This window comes from Xiphophorus couchianus, chromosome 11 (genome assembly GCF_001444195.1).
Source record: "Xiphophorus couchianus chromosome 11, X_couchianus-1.0, whole genome shotgun sequence".
Classification (NCBI taxonomy): domain Eukaryota; kingdom Metazoa; phylum Chordata; class Actinopteri; order Cyprinodontiformes; family Poeciliidae; genus Xiphophorus; species Xiphophorus couchianus.
This window is the reverse complement of record NC_040238.1, coordinates 5,376,552-5,394,691: the sequence shown is the minus strand read 5'-3', so window position 1 is coordinate 5,394,691 and position 18,140 is coordinate 5,376,552. Positions and strand designations below refer to the sequence as shown.

Genomic DNA, 18,140 nt, shown 5'->3' with positions numbered 1-18,140 from the left:
CATTAAATTTGCCAGTTTTGTAGAAAGAAATTAACTTGGACCCCAAACTCTGTCACATGACCAATTCTGCTGAGTCAAAAATATTCACCTGGCAAAAAAACCCCTAAAATCAAGAAAAGTAGATTTTGTTTTGCCTCATTAAAAGAAATGAATCTAGTTTTCAAAACGTACCAAAGAAGTCACAAAGAAACTTCTGTCAAAGTCTGAAAAATGTGTTTTATTATGTTTATACAGCATATTATTTTAAGTATACATTTGTTTCTCAAAATTTGATAGCATATTCTGTTTACTAGGTGAAATAAGTCACAAGCCACAATATGAGCATCTCTGTTTAAGAAAGGGGGGTTTCTGTTTCATGTTGGCGGATCGGGTTCAGTCATGACTGAAGGAGAATTTTGTTTTTCTAAGAGAAAGAAAATAAAAACATTTTTTAAAAAAGGTACAGACACCAAAAAAACAAACATTTAAAACTTCACTGAAGGTTTGAACAGCAAGAAGGTGCAGCAGCTTGTTTTCAAATTAAATAAAAAAAGAAGAGCATTATTTAATTTTGCTTTCTTTTTTTCTTTAATATTTGCAGCCAAGTTGTTTTAATAGAGCAATCAGAAGCATGGACACAAATTGTTTTATTTTGGGAGAGAAATTATTAAATAAAACAAAAATAAAGCCTCCCCATACCTAACCGACTTCCCTTCAATCTGCATTTATTTATTATAAAACATGATGTGGAAGCATCCCACTGCAAAAACACTCAATTTTAAAGTATTTTTGTTTTAGTACAAATATTTTAGTGCACAAAAAAAGACAAAACTAATTATAACTTTTCAACAAAAAAATGTGCTTGTTTTAAGTCAATAATCCAGTAAGTTATTTAAAAAATAATATCTCTACTGTCAAATTATTTCACACTGTTGCCCTGCAACCCCAGTCAGGCCCAGCCCGTTACCTAGCAACCCCTGCCAGGCCCAGCCCATTACATAGCAACCCAGTTCTAGCTCCACTGCCAGATTATTTCAGTTATAAACACGGGAAAGATAATTTGTTATAAGTGAAATAATCTGTCAACGGAACTGAAACTTTTTCATTAATAATAAGGAATTATTTATTTCAAACCATCTCTTATGCTGAAAAGTTACTTGTAAGCTAGCACACTTGAAGTAAGACAAAACTAAGATATTTGCACTAGAAAGTAAACCAAAAATAAATGTGTTTTTGCAGTGCCTCCATAATGCTATTTTTACCTGCTTTTAATAAACACTCAGGGGAATTTATTTCCAGCCAACACAAACACGGAGGGAGAAAATTAGAAAACAGCTCTGCAAAATAAAACGTAAAAACATTATTTCCTCTCTCATAAAAAACCTCTGTCGTGCCGAGCCGGGGAGTCGTGATTCGCCTGCTCTGCTGCAGCTGCTGCAGCCTCAAACTAACTGAATCCAAACCGAAGCAGAAACGGAGCGGCGGACGTTCTTTACTTAGTTTAACTAAGGATCAGTGATATTTATGAGCTCTGAAAGGCATTTCCTGGGTTTTTCCACAGCTTTTAAAAACGTGCCGATTTGGTCGTTAGCGTTTCCTTCTCAAATCAGCAGAAAAAAAAAAAAGTAAAACTCAGCCATTAACTGCTTTTAGTCCAACCAAACATATATTACAAGTTTTCTTAGCAATAACTTATCCCACACCATGCAATAAAAAAAGACAAGAAACAATTTAAGATGGAAACCCAACACCCCAGATTTCCTGCAACGATCAGTAAGCAACTTGATGTCTGTTCAGATTTGGTTTTCCTTTTTACTTATCAGGGTGGCACTTGAGTTTTGATAGTTACTGTTGTTTCTTGATGTGCGGCTGAAGAAGAGGGATGATGATGAGGAGGGTGATGAAGACGACGGGTATGGAGAGGAAGACGCTCAGCCGTCCACCCAGCTCTGCTCCACGATGGCCGTTACCCGCTTCTCGTACTCCCTCTTGTTTTCCTGGTAGAGCTGCGCCGCCTGGCTGTTCGCCGGGCTGTTGGGGTTCGGCTCATCAAGCAACGACTGCACACAAAAATAAAACACACTTTAATTTTATTCAAGAAATCTAAAAGATATATTTATTCAAGTAAGACTTTTAAAATTTTATTCAAGTAAAAACATTTTTTTGTTTTTTTACCCCTCCAGGGGGTCTTTTGTGGCTCTAGTGTCCCTTATATGACAGCAGGCTGACAGGAAACGGGGAAGGAGAGGAGGGAAGACATGCGGCAAATGTCGTCGGGTCCGGGAGTCGAACCCGCGACGGCCGCGTCGAGGACTCAAGGCCTCCAAATATGGGTTGCGCTAACCGCTACGCCACGCCCAAGTAAAAAAAAATTTTTTGAAGCAAATGAAGTAAAGTTCATTAGTGTTGAGAAGCATTTCTATTACGATCAATATAACACTTAAAAAATCTCACAACAATAATAATTTCATTTATCGTCCAGCAGAATTTACTATGACAGATCTAACTGCAAGGTAAACTTCCATAAATCTGTATAAAAATACATATTTTTACTAAGCTATTCAAATACTGAAATATCCTTGTTCAGGTTGCCACTAGGAGGCGCCAGCCACAAAAATATCATTGCCAATAAAAGCCAAAATCCCAGAATATTAAAAGTTGAGTGAAAAAAAAAAAAAAGGTGCAGAAGCAGCAGGAAAAACTTTCAGTTTCCACCACACAGATGTCTGTCAGAGGCACTTATTAAAATACAATAAAGTACTTCTTAAGATTAAATAATGTTTAACATATTTTCACACTGATATAATTTTACAAACAGAAACTGCTTTAATTTGATGAAATATTTCAGCATCGCTATCTGTGCTGAATCTACAGTGTTTCAGTTCTCCTGTATTCAGATTGTTTAAATTTAGTTTGCAGAAATCTAAGTCCGACAGACCTGGATGGACGTGAGTATGGACGACACGTCGTACGTCGGGCTCCAGCGATTCTGGAGAATGTCTAAACATATACTGCCGTCAGCATAAACTGGAAAACAGGAAACAATATTTAAAATTTCAGCAGGTCATTTCCAAGCGAAAAACGTTGAACAGTACAACTCATGAAGTTTGCAAATACAGTATGATTATACAACCTTTATGCTGATCATCTCATAGATTTAATTTTTTTATTAAAAAAAAGAAGAAAATGTCGTGGCTGTAAATGTAGGTGATAAATTATTTCAGCTTTAATGGATTTGAACTAAACCTTCTTGTTAAAACTCAGAAATAAACTAAAACAGCAGCTTTCAAAGCAAATTATGTTGATAAATGACAATAATGTTTTGAGACCATCATAAAGTAATTTATTGATAATGTTCATCATCTAAAACACCTATAAACTTTAACTTTGTAAAGGACCCAATGGAACCGGAAAACACTTTAAATATCCAAAGTAAACAACTAAAAATTACGCAACTTAAGCAATAAATGAAATGAATTATAAACAGGAAAAACAGAATTTCCCTTCAGAAAAAAACAGAATAGAAATGATGGAGCTCATTTTAATTTATTATGTGATAAATTAAAATCAAGATAATAAATGATTATCTTGATTCCTTTGAAGGGAAGAACAAAACGGTTGATGTTTATGAAAAGATTTTGGTGGAAAAGTTCAAAAAACTAGTTTTTAAGATGCATTTTAAAGTTATTTTTGCTCTAAATGTGTAGATAATCAGAAAAGGTGTGTGTGTGTGTGTGTGTTTGTTGCTGCAGCATCCCTCACCATTTGGATGAAACATTTTGGAGACGAACCGAACCGTGGGGGGCTTGTTGGGATACTCCTCTGAAAACTCTATCAGCAGCTTAAATGTTCCTGCAGAGGCAGAAAGGAAGACACGACGCTTTTACTCTGCAAGAAAGATGCAGATGTGAAAAACGGAGACGCTGCTGACAGCAAAGAAAACCATGAAGGGACTATAAATACCCCTTACTGCAGCAAAATCTGTTTATTGTGCAGGATTAGACAGGCGCAGCGAGGAGAGGCTGACAAACGTCAACTAGAAAAGCAGGAAGAGATCCTACAATTTCAGACGCAATATTTGTAACTTTTATTTCATAAGCAGGGCCAAAGCACAGTGAATTATTCTGAATACACATTTCCTCGTAGCCAATAGAATAGACTGAATAAACATCAGTCTATTCACATTTTTTTGCAAAGTTTGAATAAACTAAAGCATAGAAACGGATCATGTAGAGCAAAGTAGTGAACAGACAAAAACCTGCTGCTCTTCCACAGACATAATGAAACTAAAGACGAACAACCTGAGCGCCGCCCAACCGGCTGGACATTTTTAAATCTCACAACCTATTTTCATTTTAACCATCATTAACACTTCACATTTAAACTGAGAAATTTGATTTGTTCCATCATTTTTACATAGACATTCACAGAGAAACTACAACGGAGAAAATCAGCTAACAGCACAGAAAGCAGCTGAAACATCAGCGATTAAAAATGAAAAAGGTCAAAACAAAACCTCAAGAGAGGCTGCATGCTAGCAAAGCTCTACTTGAAACTTTTCCACATGGAAATGATGAGAAGTAGCGAGAAGGATTTCCTTTAGGGACAAAATATCCATGAAATCCATAAAAACACAAGGGAGAGTTTCAATGTTACTTTAATGTTGAAAAATAATGTCAATGTTCAATTTATATTTTTCCCAAAACAAACATTTACTTCCTGTAGTTTTCTGCAGAGCTCAAGTATTTTTTCTTATAATAATGATAATAATTATGAAACCTAGTTGTTCTCCAATCAAAGTGCTCCAGAACTACTCAGTATTTTCATATCCATCTCTGTTTTATGTTTATTTTGCAGAGTCATGTTCGCAGCCCCAGGCTGCGTTCGGCTGAAGGAGACATGCGGCTCCAGTTCAATAAAAATCTGTGTTTTGGTAAACAAACCACTTTATGAACCCAATAAATCCAAACGTATAACTTACCATCTTCGAATGGCGTCCCCACAGGCCTGCAGCAGACAGAGAGAGAAATATTATATTTATAAGTTCAACACCGATCTGATAACCTGAGGCAGAGCGTCACTTTCTATAGCAGAGAACTAGAATTAGTAGATTAGACTAGTTTGTGTCAGGATGTTTTGTTATGGTAATTAATTTAGGTTTGTTAAGCCAATTATATTCTTCGTTTTCTTTGTGTCGCGTTAAATCACATTGAGGCCGAATATAAAACAAAACTAAAATAAGAAATTCACACAAATCCGCTGCTTTTAACATGCCAAATCACTAGGGGGCAGTGCAGTGCAGAGCTAAAGCCTTTGTCAGCCAATCAGATTGCTTCAAAACAGCAACTTCCTGATAGCAATGGGCTCTTTGCACCTCAGCTTCCGCGTTCTGGGAAAAGCGGCTCAATCTTTTCCGATCTATTGCAAAAGGCTCTTTCCACTGGGGGTTAGCAGGGCTTGTCCAAGGTAACAATTAATGATGAACATCGATCCGAAGCCCCGACAATAATCTGGAGAAAGGTTTTAAGATGTTCGCCTCGTTATACACAGATACGAAGGTGAGTTTTACTTTCTTTAAACTTTGTGGCTAACATTAGCTTTAGCTTATGCTAGACATTTATTTTGTAAAAATGTGCTATTTAAGTATCTAAACATTTTTCATCCATTCTAACGGACAATGTTTTTACCTTGTGTTCAAGTATATTACGTGCGTTTATTGTCGTTAGTGTCAAGAGACCAAGTAACTGGGATTTTACGGTTCAGGCTTTTTGCTTCTGCAGCCTGAGGAACAACAAGCCCATAGCTTAACAGTAGAGCAGCTCTGGTGTCGGAGTTCTAGTTCAGCTGACGGTTCAGGTTCAGTTATTGCTTTTAGAAAAATATGGCCGTGTTCCTTAAGGTCTCCGTGTTATTTCGCTTTATTAGTTTAGCATGTTTCTTGTGAAGCAGGACGGTGTTTACAGCAGTGTGTTCAAGCGGATCAGTAGCTCGGCTGTCTGGCTCTGGTCTGCTCTCTGGTTCCCATAAACTCTTTCAGGCTGAATACAGAAGTGATTCCATGGAAATAACACAGGAGGCTCCTTTACCTTCTGCTTCAGGCTGAAGAAGTTGATCCGGAGTGAAGTGAAGGCTGTAAACTTTGCTGTGCTGCGTTAGCTTTAACTGGTAGCAACGAATATTTACAAGCCACCGTCTTCTTAATTCAGGATCGTTTGGAAATCCTTGAAAACTTAAAAGCCCATTATATTAGGAAGACAGCAATGTTCATAGTATTGTTTTATTTGCGTCTGAAATAAGACTTTGTCTTTTCTAGCTGTCATGGTAACTCAAAGCGGGAAAAAAGAGAGCCGCATTTGCGCATGCGGTTGTGACGTCAGCGCAGCAGGTGCAAAGAGCCCATTAAAGATGGCGCCAGGAGGTTCATTTAACTGGACAGATGAACTACTTTTAAATACAGTATTAGAATATTCATCCGTCCATTTTCTCACCCAGCACAACGAGACATTTCAGGCGAGAGGCGGGGTCACCTGGACAGGTTGCCAGTCTGACGCAGGGCAACACAGAGACAGACAGACAGGACCACACACACACACACACACACACGTGTGCACACACACACACACACACACACACACACACACACACACACACCTAAGGAGAATTTAGAGAGACCAATTAACCTGACCGTCATGTTTCTGGACTGTGGGACGAAGAATATAAAGTTAATAAAACAAGACTGGAATTATGTCAAAGTAAGAATGTGAAGACTGTCATGATAACATATTTTACTGGACAATTAATTGTCCCAGAAGTTATCGCGATAAACGATAATATTGTTATTTTGAGACCATTTTCCAGTAACATAATATTAATGACACGATAAAGCAAGAACACATTCTCAAAAATCAATAAACTTAAATGCCAACAGTTGGGGATAAATTATTATCAACTTATCAATCAAACAGATCATCAAACTGTAGTGCTAACAAGTTTTCTCACATCTTCACTTATGTTTTATAAATAATAGTTTTTAGTGATATTATTATTATTTCCTGTGGATATTCGGCTGCATGTGGTTTGGGCCTGAACGGACGTTTCAACTAAAATAAGTGAACCAAACCTCAGATCTAAGCTGAATCGTGCCGTTGGTCCGTATAACACATGAAGATAGGCGTTTAGCGATGAGATCTGATATTTTATTAAAGCAAAGAGGTGGCTGCAGGATGTGAGCATCAGAGGAGACGGTGGGGAGGAGCTGCATTTAGAACATGACTCACCCAAAAATAACAGCGTTCCACAGCATGATGTTGTTCTCAGACGGCGCTCCGCTCACACCGGTGGGAGGGTCTTCCTGAAGTCTGAGGAGCAGAGGAAGAAACGATGACGAGGAGAGGAAAGAGAAGTGAATTTCAGAAGGAGGCAGCTGGCAACACAATGAAAAGATTTATAAAATAATAGTAATAGAGAACAGGAGGAACAATAGCCAGAGGGAGTGATGAACGAGAGGAGCATGAGGCGACTAATTAACACCTTGACAATGGGACAGTTATCAGTCAAAACAAGAAACTGCAACATGAGGCTGTGTGCAGAATCAGCGGCACAACGCTGCGCGGCACAACGCCAACATGGTGCTGCCAGGGCTCTGTGGCTGGAAACGCCGCTGACGCCAACTCAGCCATAAAAACACTCTGATATAAGCTAAAGTAAAAAAGGAATAATCCAAAGTGTATATTGTGGGGTTGGTATTTATCACATCGTTTTTCATTTATTGTGATAAATTTCTTAATATAAGAATTCTGATTGATAGTTTTCATAACAAAGTCCAATTAATGATGTTTTAAAAACCCCAAAAGTGGTTAGTTTTACTGCTTTCTCCACTGCGAAGAACTGGGGTGTTTTGCTAAAGCTGTCTAATAAAATCAATCACAAAAAATATTGAGAAAGACACGTGATCAATATCCATAGATAACTGATAGAATAATCAATAAATTTACAAAACTGATCCAGAACTGCACAGCATTCTGGGAGATGTAGGCACAGGAAAGACTACAGCTGCTCATAGCTAAGAAAGGTTGGTGGCATTAACTCACTCACTCTCTGGTTACCTAGCAACTCACTCATTCTCTGGTTACCTAGCAACAGCCTGCAGGCTAAACAGAAGCAGTTTAAACTGGATAGTAGTTCAGATATTTAAAACAACAAATAATCATCAATATTGACTGATATGAAACCCTTCCATCGTGTTTGTCAGCCATATTATCCAGACTTTGTTTAGGTTAAAATAAACTGTTTTCAGACGGTAAAGCAGTGATGCTCTGCAGTTAATGCGTCTCTGCTTGGTCAGTGATTTGGTCGCTCTGATGAGTTCTGTTGATGCCTTGATGCTGATTTCCTTATTTTCTGCAGAACAGAAAGTAACTCCATTACATGATTTCTGAATATCTAAACTTGCAGAAGCGAAGCAGCAGTCAGGAAACGTCATGTGCTGCAGTTTCTCTCTGATCTGCAACAAAACAACTTCCTCCTGACTGACTCAACTTGAACTTGTTTACACATTTAAAGTGCTTTTGGAACTTTTCTTTAGATATCTTTTCTGAAATTAATCCAATTCATTCCCTAAAAATGGGCCTTTCAATTCACAAATCGAGCATCTTGAAGATCTACTGTAATAACTTTAAGTTCTATTCATACTGCATTTATTTTAGTGTTTCAAAGTTTAAAAACATACTCCAGGTTTTAGTTTTCAGTAATTAAAACATTACATTTGAGAACATGCTAATCTAATCCTGTGCAGTGGAATGTCTAAGTTTAATCCTCCAGTCAGTTTACAACCCGATTGATTAACCTGAAATAAAAATAATTCAGTGCTGATTTTCCGTGCCAGTTGTGGTTTCACAATCTGAACTCCGACAAATGATCTGAGACACACAGAGCAAAATGCCACAGCAACAACTGCCTGGCAACAGAGACAGGAGCAAATCAGAGCCGCCGTTCTAAATTAATTTTCCAACACCAGTCTGCTGCAGATTACAGAGTAATGGACCAAATCAACATGATAAATAAACTGGTTGAAATTAGCTGCTTCATGTTATGCCTCACATTCAGACTCTTGATCATTAATGAAGACAGAAGAGGTGGAGGAGCCACTGCACACAACTTACAAATTGTATATAACCCCCATGAAGAAATTTAGGCTTTATGAAGGTTTACAGCAATTAAATCTGCTAAGCAGATTTGTAGCAGTAAGAGCCCAGATCTCTTTCTAACGGCCGTCCTGCAGACAAACTCACAGGACTGGATGCATCGGCCAGGAGACGGTTACTTTGTTTTACTGCACAGGTCAGTTACTGTAGAGCTGGAGCTCAGCGGATACCAGGAAACATGTCAGCATCAGGACTTGATACAGCTAGAAATATCATGACATGTGATCAATATCAATAGATAATACAATCCAATAGGATATTCAATATATAGAATATTCGCTGAACTCTGATCCAGAACCGCACAGCATTCTGGGAGATGTAGGCAGAGGAAGGGCTTTAGCAGCTCTAAGCTAGTTTAGGGGAATCAACTAACACAGTGGTCCCCAACCACCGGGCCAGGGACCGGTCCACGGACCAATTGGTACCGGGCCGCGCAAGAAATAATGAACTACTTCGGGATCTTTTATTTTGAAAATCCTAACCCGGATTTTACCGGTTACTTCTTGCGCGTCAAAATTGAGCCAACTTGTAGCAGAATGAGTAACAAAACAACATCGGAGTACTGCTTCCCCGGCTGACCGGTCCGCGCGACTAAAAAGGTTGGGGACCGCTGAACTAACACACTTACTCTTTGGTTGCCTAGCAACAACCTGCTGGGTAACAAGCAGCTTCAAGCCTACCCCTTCAACCCAGCTTTGGTTGCCTAGCAAAAAACCAGCTGAGTAAGTTGCGCAGCAGCAGTTTAAGGTTTCTCCACCGCGCCTCATAACTGATTAAAAATTTAAAAAATGGATTAAAAACTTTGGATAATACAGGAAAAGCCACACCACCAGTTTGGTTGCATTTCAGATATTTAACATAAAAAAATCAATAATTATTGATAGACTGATATGAAATCCTTATATCGTGAGAAGTTTTTAAGTAGTATGCATAAAATTATTTTCAATCTGCATTATGTGTAAATTCAAAAACCTTAGCTATTGGCATAAAAGAAAAAATTATTTATTCATTTTTTAAATTCTAGATGTTATGAACCTTTTTTAATTTATTGATGTTTTTTGGGACAATTGCGGCAAGAAGGATTTTTGTTTTTACTTGTTCTATTATCAGACAGTTGTCATGATGGAAAAGGTTTTTGTTTTTCAATTAGCATGTCCAAAGCTTAAATGACACATGAATTATGAACTAAATCCCAGAGGAGTTAAAATATAGGTTTCATGAAGAGCAGGACGAAGTTCAAACCGTCTCAGATCCTCGACTCCAACGTCTCTCTGCCTGGATTTCTGACCAGACAGAGACCAACAGAGCAGCGGCAAAAGCAAATGTGGTGGACTAGCAGTTGCTTGCCAACAACTGATGGTGGTTGCTGTGGAATATCATCTCTGCTGCTCAAAACTGAGCTGTTAGGATGTCATGAAATGGTTGTACAACAGTCTTTAGTTTTGTGTAAAACTATAAACTGAACCAACCAGAGTTGGCTAGTATCTAGGTACATTTACTTTTTAGAAAGAATGTACTTTTACAACACTGCACTTTTTATTTTTGAATAATTTTATTATGAAGTATCTCTACTCTCAAGTAAAATTTCTGGATTCTCTACCCACCAGACACCTGCAGTTTTTGTTAAAGTTTTAGAATTTTTTTATTTAAAGAAACTGATTTGGAAAAATATTTTTGTTTAATTTTATTATTTCATAATTACGTTATTTGAAAAATTTCCACTTAACTTTATATTTTGTTCTGTCTGATTGTGTAATTTTTAAATATTAAATGACTGATAATTTGATCAGTTACTCAGTACTTGAGTAAACATTTTACCAAATACTTTTACTTGAAATGGTGCTACTCTTGAGTGATATGTTTGGGTACTTTGCTCTCCTCTATTATAAATGTATAATAATACATTTAGAAGGTTTTGTAAGAAAACATTTCAAGAAATTGAAAGAATATAACGAGTGCAGTCGGCCAGTGTTGGAGCCGGACACATTAGACGGATCCATTCAGTGTTAACGTTCCCCACAGCAGAGTGGAGTTACAGTGACACCTTATCCATCCTGCTGTAACATTGAGGTTTTTACAGACTTTCTTTGCTTCCACACGTAAAACAGCACAGGACGCCACAGACAGCAGCACAGCATTCTGGGAATGATAAGCTTAACTAGCAGTAGCTGCTAAGGTGAGAAACATTAACTTTTTATTTAAACACAAAAACCACATAATGTTTAGATTGTTACACTTAATACCACACTATGATTTGTTGTGAGGATGCCTGTAACAATAAATTTTTCTGGACAATAAATTGTCCCAGGAGTTAATGCAATAAATGATAAGATTGTTGTTTTGAGACAATTTTCCACTACCATAACGCTGATGGCTTAATGATGCAAGAACAGATTCTCACAAATCAATAAACTTTAAAAACAGAAAAAACAAACTAAATTATGTGTAAAAAATTTACTTTAATCCTCCAGGTTTTGGACAATAAAAACTGGTCGATTTGATCATGCAAATGGAAATTATTAAGCTCCTTTTTCATTTATCATGCGATTTACTGACTTATTGCAATTCTGCACAAATAGCTTTAAATTTAAAACCCAGTTTCTGTTTAGCCAAGCTTTTGTTGATTAGAGAACGTTAAAAATAATTTCTTGCAGTACAAAATCAGGACTGGACTATTCTACACTAATAGCAGAATAATTCAATCCAGACTTAGAGGAGATGGCAACATATAACCGACAATATCTAAATAATACAGAGAACATTATCAAAACTGTAATACTTTGATTTTAGCAGAAATGGGAATCATTGTGATTCTACAGTCCAGAGTAAAATAACATTTAAAAATCTCCAAATCTAATAAAGATCAATAGTATTAATGTTAATATATTTGTAAATGTTGACTTACAAATAAACAGAGAACATTAAGGTGAAAACAGAAATAGTGGCAGGAATTTATATCGCTATTGTAAACACGGTAGTTTCCTTCGACTCAAAATCCCCGAAATCTCCGTGACAGAAAAAAACCGAAACCAAATTTAAGAAGAGAAATGTTTAAATATTATTTTAACGGGGATCATTTTAAACCCTCTCGATGCTAAACAACCGATCTGTGTATATTTTAGCTAATATTCATGAGCAGGTCAAACGGCTGCTAAACATTTTTGATCCAAACTGATTTTGTTTTCCTGCGGGAGACAATTTGAGCTCTAAACGCCTAAAAAACCGATCAAAAACACTGAAAAACACTGGCGTAATTCAGCTAAAATGAGCCGTTTGTCATCAACTGTTAACATTTAAGACGTTACACTTTGTTATTTCCTTTTTTTTTAAAAAGCAGCAGCAGCTATCATAAAAAGACTGGACTATTCGGTCTAAGACATTTTAGGTAGTAAAAATTGGACAGTATTGTCGTCAACCGGAGCTAACGCTAAGCTAACCTTGCTAGCCACGTAGCTCCGTCGGCTAAATCAGAAGAGATAGCTTCCACAAACGGCTACTTTACCTTTTAAAATCCCTCATTAGCCGTCTCCTTGCGGGCGTAGACATTATTTCAGTTGTGTATACAAAAACAATTTGAAAAAAACTAAATGAGCGAAGAGGAAAAAGCCCAAATCCGGTGTTTCTTCCGCTTGCAGCTCTTTTCTTATTCCCCCAAAACAACAACTGGCTAGCTCGCTATTTATGGTTGACGTCGGTTGGTTGCAGTGCTGAGGCCAACAGAGGCGCAACCCTTATATGTCACAATGTTTCTGTTAAAAAATGCTGCGAAAACTCCTCCCTACTAACAAATAAATAAAATTATTAAAAAATCAGTTGAAATTCTGATGGAATATATTAAAAGATTAAACTGCTTATATATGAATGTAATAATGATTTATTACACAACTACTAATAATGTGCAGGTGCTTAAATTGGAATATTATTCAAAAGTTAATTTATTTTCGAGTGATGTATCTCAACAATAATAGTGGCTTACAGCCAGAGTTGGGTAGTAACTAGTTTCATTTACTTGAGTAAAGAAATTGTAAAGTCTTTAAAAAGCGTTTTTACTACACTGTACTTTTTACTTTTACTTGAGTAATTTTATTATGGAGTATTGCTACTCTTATTTGAGGAATATTTCTGGATACTCTACGCACTGTGACTTCAAACTTGTTTTAATCAAAAATTCACCTGCAATTTTTGTTAAAATTTCATATTGAAAATGTTTCTTTAGCTTTATTATATTTTGAAATTACATTATTTATATAAATTATTTTTATTTACTAAAATTTTCACTTATTCTTTTGTCTTTCTGAAGAAGTAATTTCTAAATATTAAATGGTTGATTTTTGATCAGTTACTCACTGTTTTACCAAATATGTTTCTACTCTTACTTGAGTAATTTCTTGGATGGTTACTTCTTACTTTTACTTGAGTAAAGTTTTTGTGTAATCTACCCACCTCTGCTTACAGCTACTCAAAACCCCCAAATCTCTTTCTCTAAAACATTTTTGAAACCATATGTTTACCTGCATCGGATAAGAAGACAAATCCAATCAAACATATAGTGTTGCAATGAATTTTTTCACATTTTTAAAGAACTACTCTTTTATTTCTATTTTTAATATTTTAAAATAAAGGAAAACGTAAAATTTTTGCAAAAAGAGAGTAGTTATATTTGTTTTTTATTATTTTAAAAAGAAATTACTAGAAAATTAGCTCTATAAATATGTTACTGGTACTTTTAGTGTTATTCTTTAGTGGATATCTAAGCCAGTAAGTCCATTAAAAACCTCATAAATTGCTAAAACTCTACATTTGTTATTGTATTTGTATTTAAGGATAAAAGTTAGCACTTTGTACCTAAATTTCTAAGAGCCACAGTGGAAGATCCCAGCAGCTATGTGTATAATTTAGTGTAGAAAGATACTTATGTTTACTAAATTAAATATTTCAAATACTTTTACCAGATGATAGGAATCAATGCTTCACTTACAATCACTTTTAGATTTTTTGAGAAATGACAGATTAAATAATTATGTGCTCCAGTGTGATCATCTACTCAGTCAGTAAGTGGCTTACTTTATAATCCCCGTAATCCATCTGAAGCTGATGCATGCTGCCTCTATTGTCCTGCTGGGAAAGTGATCAGAAGCAAAAATCAGCAAAAGATGAGCTGATGTTTCTATACTTAACAAAATACGATTTTATTATGGATGCACAAGGGAGTGTAAAAGTATGGGAATTTAATTTAATTCAAGACATTTTCAGCTTAATATATCTGATGGAAACAGGTAAATAGTTCACATTTTAAAATGTTAAACTGTACTTTGTTGGTTTTACTTCAAGTATTTTCTTTAACAGTTCACTGGTTTTGTAGAGACAGTTTTATGGAGACGTTAATCATAAGGTACATCCCGATACTCTATGAGTCACCACTGCATGCTGGGCCAACCTCCTGACAAGAACCAGCTATTGAATCAAGCCTAATCCTTCTCCTCACAATTTCCCTAAAAGAATCCAGATTGCTGCTATCACTAGGCGTAAAGCCCTCTTAGCCCATTTCACTGTAGTGACAATGTAGGTCACACACAGACAGAAGGGCGGCCCGCCTCCTCCTGCTACCAGCACCTACAGCAGCCATGTAATAAAGCTTCATGTAATAAATCACACATTTAGATCAGGTCTTGGTGTGTGTACATAATAACTCCCACAAGTCTGAACCAGACGTGAGCCATGCTTTCTTAAAATGCACCACAGAGCGCCACAGGAAATCATTTCTGCCTGTAGCCATCAGACTTTACAATCCCCAACTCTGAGTAACTAAAATCTGATTTTCTCTGCACTCATTTACAGATTATTTACAGAAAAACATATTTGCACGCATGCTTGTTATCTTATTTATTTACTTATTCATATTAAGTCATATTTGAATTACTTACATCACTCTTAGGTACATTTAACTGTTTTTGTTTATGGCAGTGTTTCTCAAACCTGAGGATCACTTAACCCATTTAACAGTCAGTGATATATTCTATTCTAAGTAGGCAAAGCAAAGGTGAACGATGGCTTCCAAACCAAAAAAAAGAAAACATATTGGCCTTCTTCTATGTGCACATGAACAAAATGGCTGCAGTTGGGATGGAAACGTGTCAGATGATGTGGACAAGCTCCCTCCGATCTATCTAACCTGCTGTTAGTTCACGAAGAGTAAGATCAGCTTGGAGGAGCTTCATGGACCCAAACAGTCAATGTTTAAACGGATTTATAAAGGACGTAAGAACTCTTCATGTGAATAACAAGGTTCTGGTGACAGTACGTAGGCTACATGTCCGTCTTAGCTAGCAGATAAAAGCTACATTAGACAAGCTAGTGTTGCTAGTTCGGCAGTAAGTACTACAGTAAATATCGCTGATATTTATTTTAGTATTACACCGAGGTGGTTAGAGAACTCAACAACTGTAAAATAATATTTGTAACGTACTTGTATTGTTTATAAGTTAGGTAGGAACAAAGCGAGAGCTAGTCCTGAGCTTGTGACTTGTTTGTTGTTGTCATAGCAACTCCATAGCAACTGCTTGCCAAGATGGTCGTGACGTCACATGAGAATTGTTTTTTTATTTCCATAGACTTCCTGTACATCTCAGCTGTTAAAATAACATTGTTTAGTCACATTTAAACACTAAAACTGTATTGTTATTATTATTATTATTGTTATTATTATTATTATTATTATTATTATGGGACATTATGAAGTGCAGTGAGAGCTTGTTTTACGGTTGGTAAAGGAAAAGGTGACCTTTCTGCCAGCTGCTGGACAAAAGCTTTGGGTCGAGCCAAAATATGCAGGATGAAAGAATCCCTGCTTAGCTCTGCTGCATTTAATAGACAGGGTGAGGAAATGCTGGCATTGCTTTCTCATTCTCTCCAATGTGCTGCGAGAAAAAGCAGCATTGGAGCACAACTGTACAATATTATGTACATTTTAAAAAGATTTAATTGTGCATGTTCACTTCTATTGTTCACTTGTTCTCAGTTTGACTGTATGATGTTTTTGTGTTTTTATGAAATTAAACACTTTGAACTTCCTTGTTGCTGAAATGGCTATACAAAGAAACCCGATTGATTGATTATATTTAACTATGTTTACATAGTTAAATAGTTTAACAATGTTTTATCTGGGGAATCGTTTAACTGATTTATTTATGATGGTGTTAAAAATCCTTTAGTCTCCATGGCAACCATCCAGCTGAGCAATCGCCTAGATAGACCTACCTCTGCCTTCAAAGTGCAGCTCCTCCTCAAAGCTGCAGTTTCTAATCTTCTGAGCTTCTTTGTCACTCAGCAATTAGCAATTAGCAAACACCTGGTGGAACTGCATCTGCTAGCTCATTACAGGAGCTACAAAATGTACAAACGTTGTTAAAGGTACAGGAGCCATGTTGTGATGACGGAGTTTCAGAAAGAGCAGGAGTTTTTAAAGACAATTTCAAGGCATTAAATTACAAAATCAAATTTCTTTTAAGTCATATTTTATATATGTAGCATTTTTTATAAAAGTTGGAGTTAACACAGTTACTTGATTGTGCTATAAAATGGCTCTGTGTGCCTGGAAAACACATAATACTGCCCCTTTAATTATTAATGTTGTCATTAGAGGTTATCAGAACTAAAAATGAAACAAACATTTCACATTAAATGAAAGGAAAAGGTTTTCACAAGGCAGAGCTGAAGGTGCAAATGGTCTGCAGATGGTAATCTGGAGTAAGATTAATATTCCTATATATGGTCCTTGTTGAATAGACTAAATAAAAAAGCAGATACTTAATGAAACAGTGAAATTAATCAGGAAACTTTCACTAGTCTCACTTAAATCACAAATTGCATCTCCACAGAAACTGAGGAGGAATCTAACTCATTCTGAGAGCTGGGTGATGCAGAGAGCAGCAACCAGCCACCATCTGCACTACAGGAGCTAATTGCCTCATTAAAGCTGCCGTGTGATGTTACATAGGCGGAGGTAATTAAATTACATATTCAGATATCAGCCTTGTAGCATCACAGTCACAGTTCAGTAAAGGCCAGCAGTGCTGTTATAAGCAGACATCATGAAAACAGGTTAAAATCTATTTTATAAAGTCATCAGAGATTTTGACTTATAATCAACTGCCAACCAGTCAGAACAGAACCTTATGAAAGCCTTATAAAATCTATTATTTTCAAAAGCAAAATAGCAAATATTTTGCTTATTAAACAAGACGTTTACTAACTTAACTAAAATACTTGTTTAGTAAAGTGACTAAACAAGTACAAGAAACTTTGAAGTCAATAGACATTGGTTGTAGGCATCAAGGGACGTTTCTTTTTGGTCGACAAACGTTCCTAAATACAAAAAAAAAAAAAATCAGGGGGCATCTGGAATTGAACCAGAGACCTCTTGATCTGCAGTCAAATGCTCTACCACTGAGCTATACCCCCACACATTATTCAGCTTTTCAGTACTTTCAGCCAGGATCTTAACTAAGAACATATGATTGAGTTCATTGGTCAGTTTAAAGCTCAAAAGATGTAAATCTGAACACAACATATTTAATGCTCAAACCTGTTAAACAAGAACAGATTTCTATATCTATGTCGGATCTCCTCCATTAATCACATTGATAGTTGTTGTCAAGAGGACTGACATCACTACACACTAATCTGATTTGAAACACTAATCAAAACTCAATTCTCAAAAATATCAGAACAAATTAAGAAAATAAATACAAAGGGATAAAAATGAGGAATTTATCTAGAAAACACACAGATGCAACCCAAACATGCCAGAATTGTCACAGTTATTAGTTATTATTTTTAGGTGGGATCTGTTTACTAATAATGGTAGCATTAAAGCAAAGGGAGCTGAATATGAATGTATTTTTCACTTCTCATCCTCATATTATATTCTTTCCACTTTACAATTTTGTAGAACTTAAA

At 36.3% G+C, this 18,140-nt stretch overlaps 1 protein-coding gene and 1 non-coding gene across 3 annotated transcripts; both read right to left on the bottom strand.

The window, feature by feature from the left end:
* Window positions 1-196: 196 nt before the first annotated feature.
* ube2b (ubiquitin-conjugating enzyme E2B (RAD6 homolog)) lies at window positions 197-12,890 on the bottom strand. 2 transcript variants are annotated; one of them, XR_003597286.1, is made up of 7 exons: window positions 12,685-12,890; window positions 7,257-7,337; window positions 4,961-4,986; window positions 3,742-3,831; window positions 2,918-3,006; window positions 1,829-2,039; window positions 197-403 (listed from the first exon to the last, which is right to left on the bottom strand). XR_003597286.1 is itself a non-coding variant. In XM_028031504.1 (6 exons), exons 1-6 carry the CDS (start codon window positions 12,726-12,728, stop codon window positions 1,911-1,913), a joined length of 459 nt encoding a protein of 152 aa, XP_027887305.1. In that variant the 5' UTR covers window positions 12,729-12,890; the 3' UTR covers window positions 1,759-1,910. The 2 variants fall into 2 exon arrangements, 1 of the variants encoding a protein (XP_027887305.1); XM_028031504.1 differs by lacking the exon at window positions 197-403 and having other exon boundaries at window positions 1,759-2,039.
* A 4,680-nt stretch (window positions 12,891-17,570) lies between these two features.
* trnac-gca (transfer RNA cysteine (anticodon GCA)) lies at window positions 17,571-17,642 on the bottom strand. Its single transcript has one exon. It is a non-coding gene; the product is annotated as a tRNA-Cys (tRNA).
* Between the last annotated feature and the right edge of the window lie 498 nt (window positions 17,643-18,140).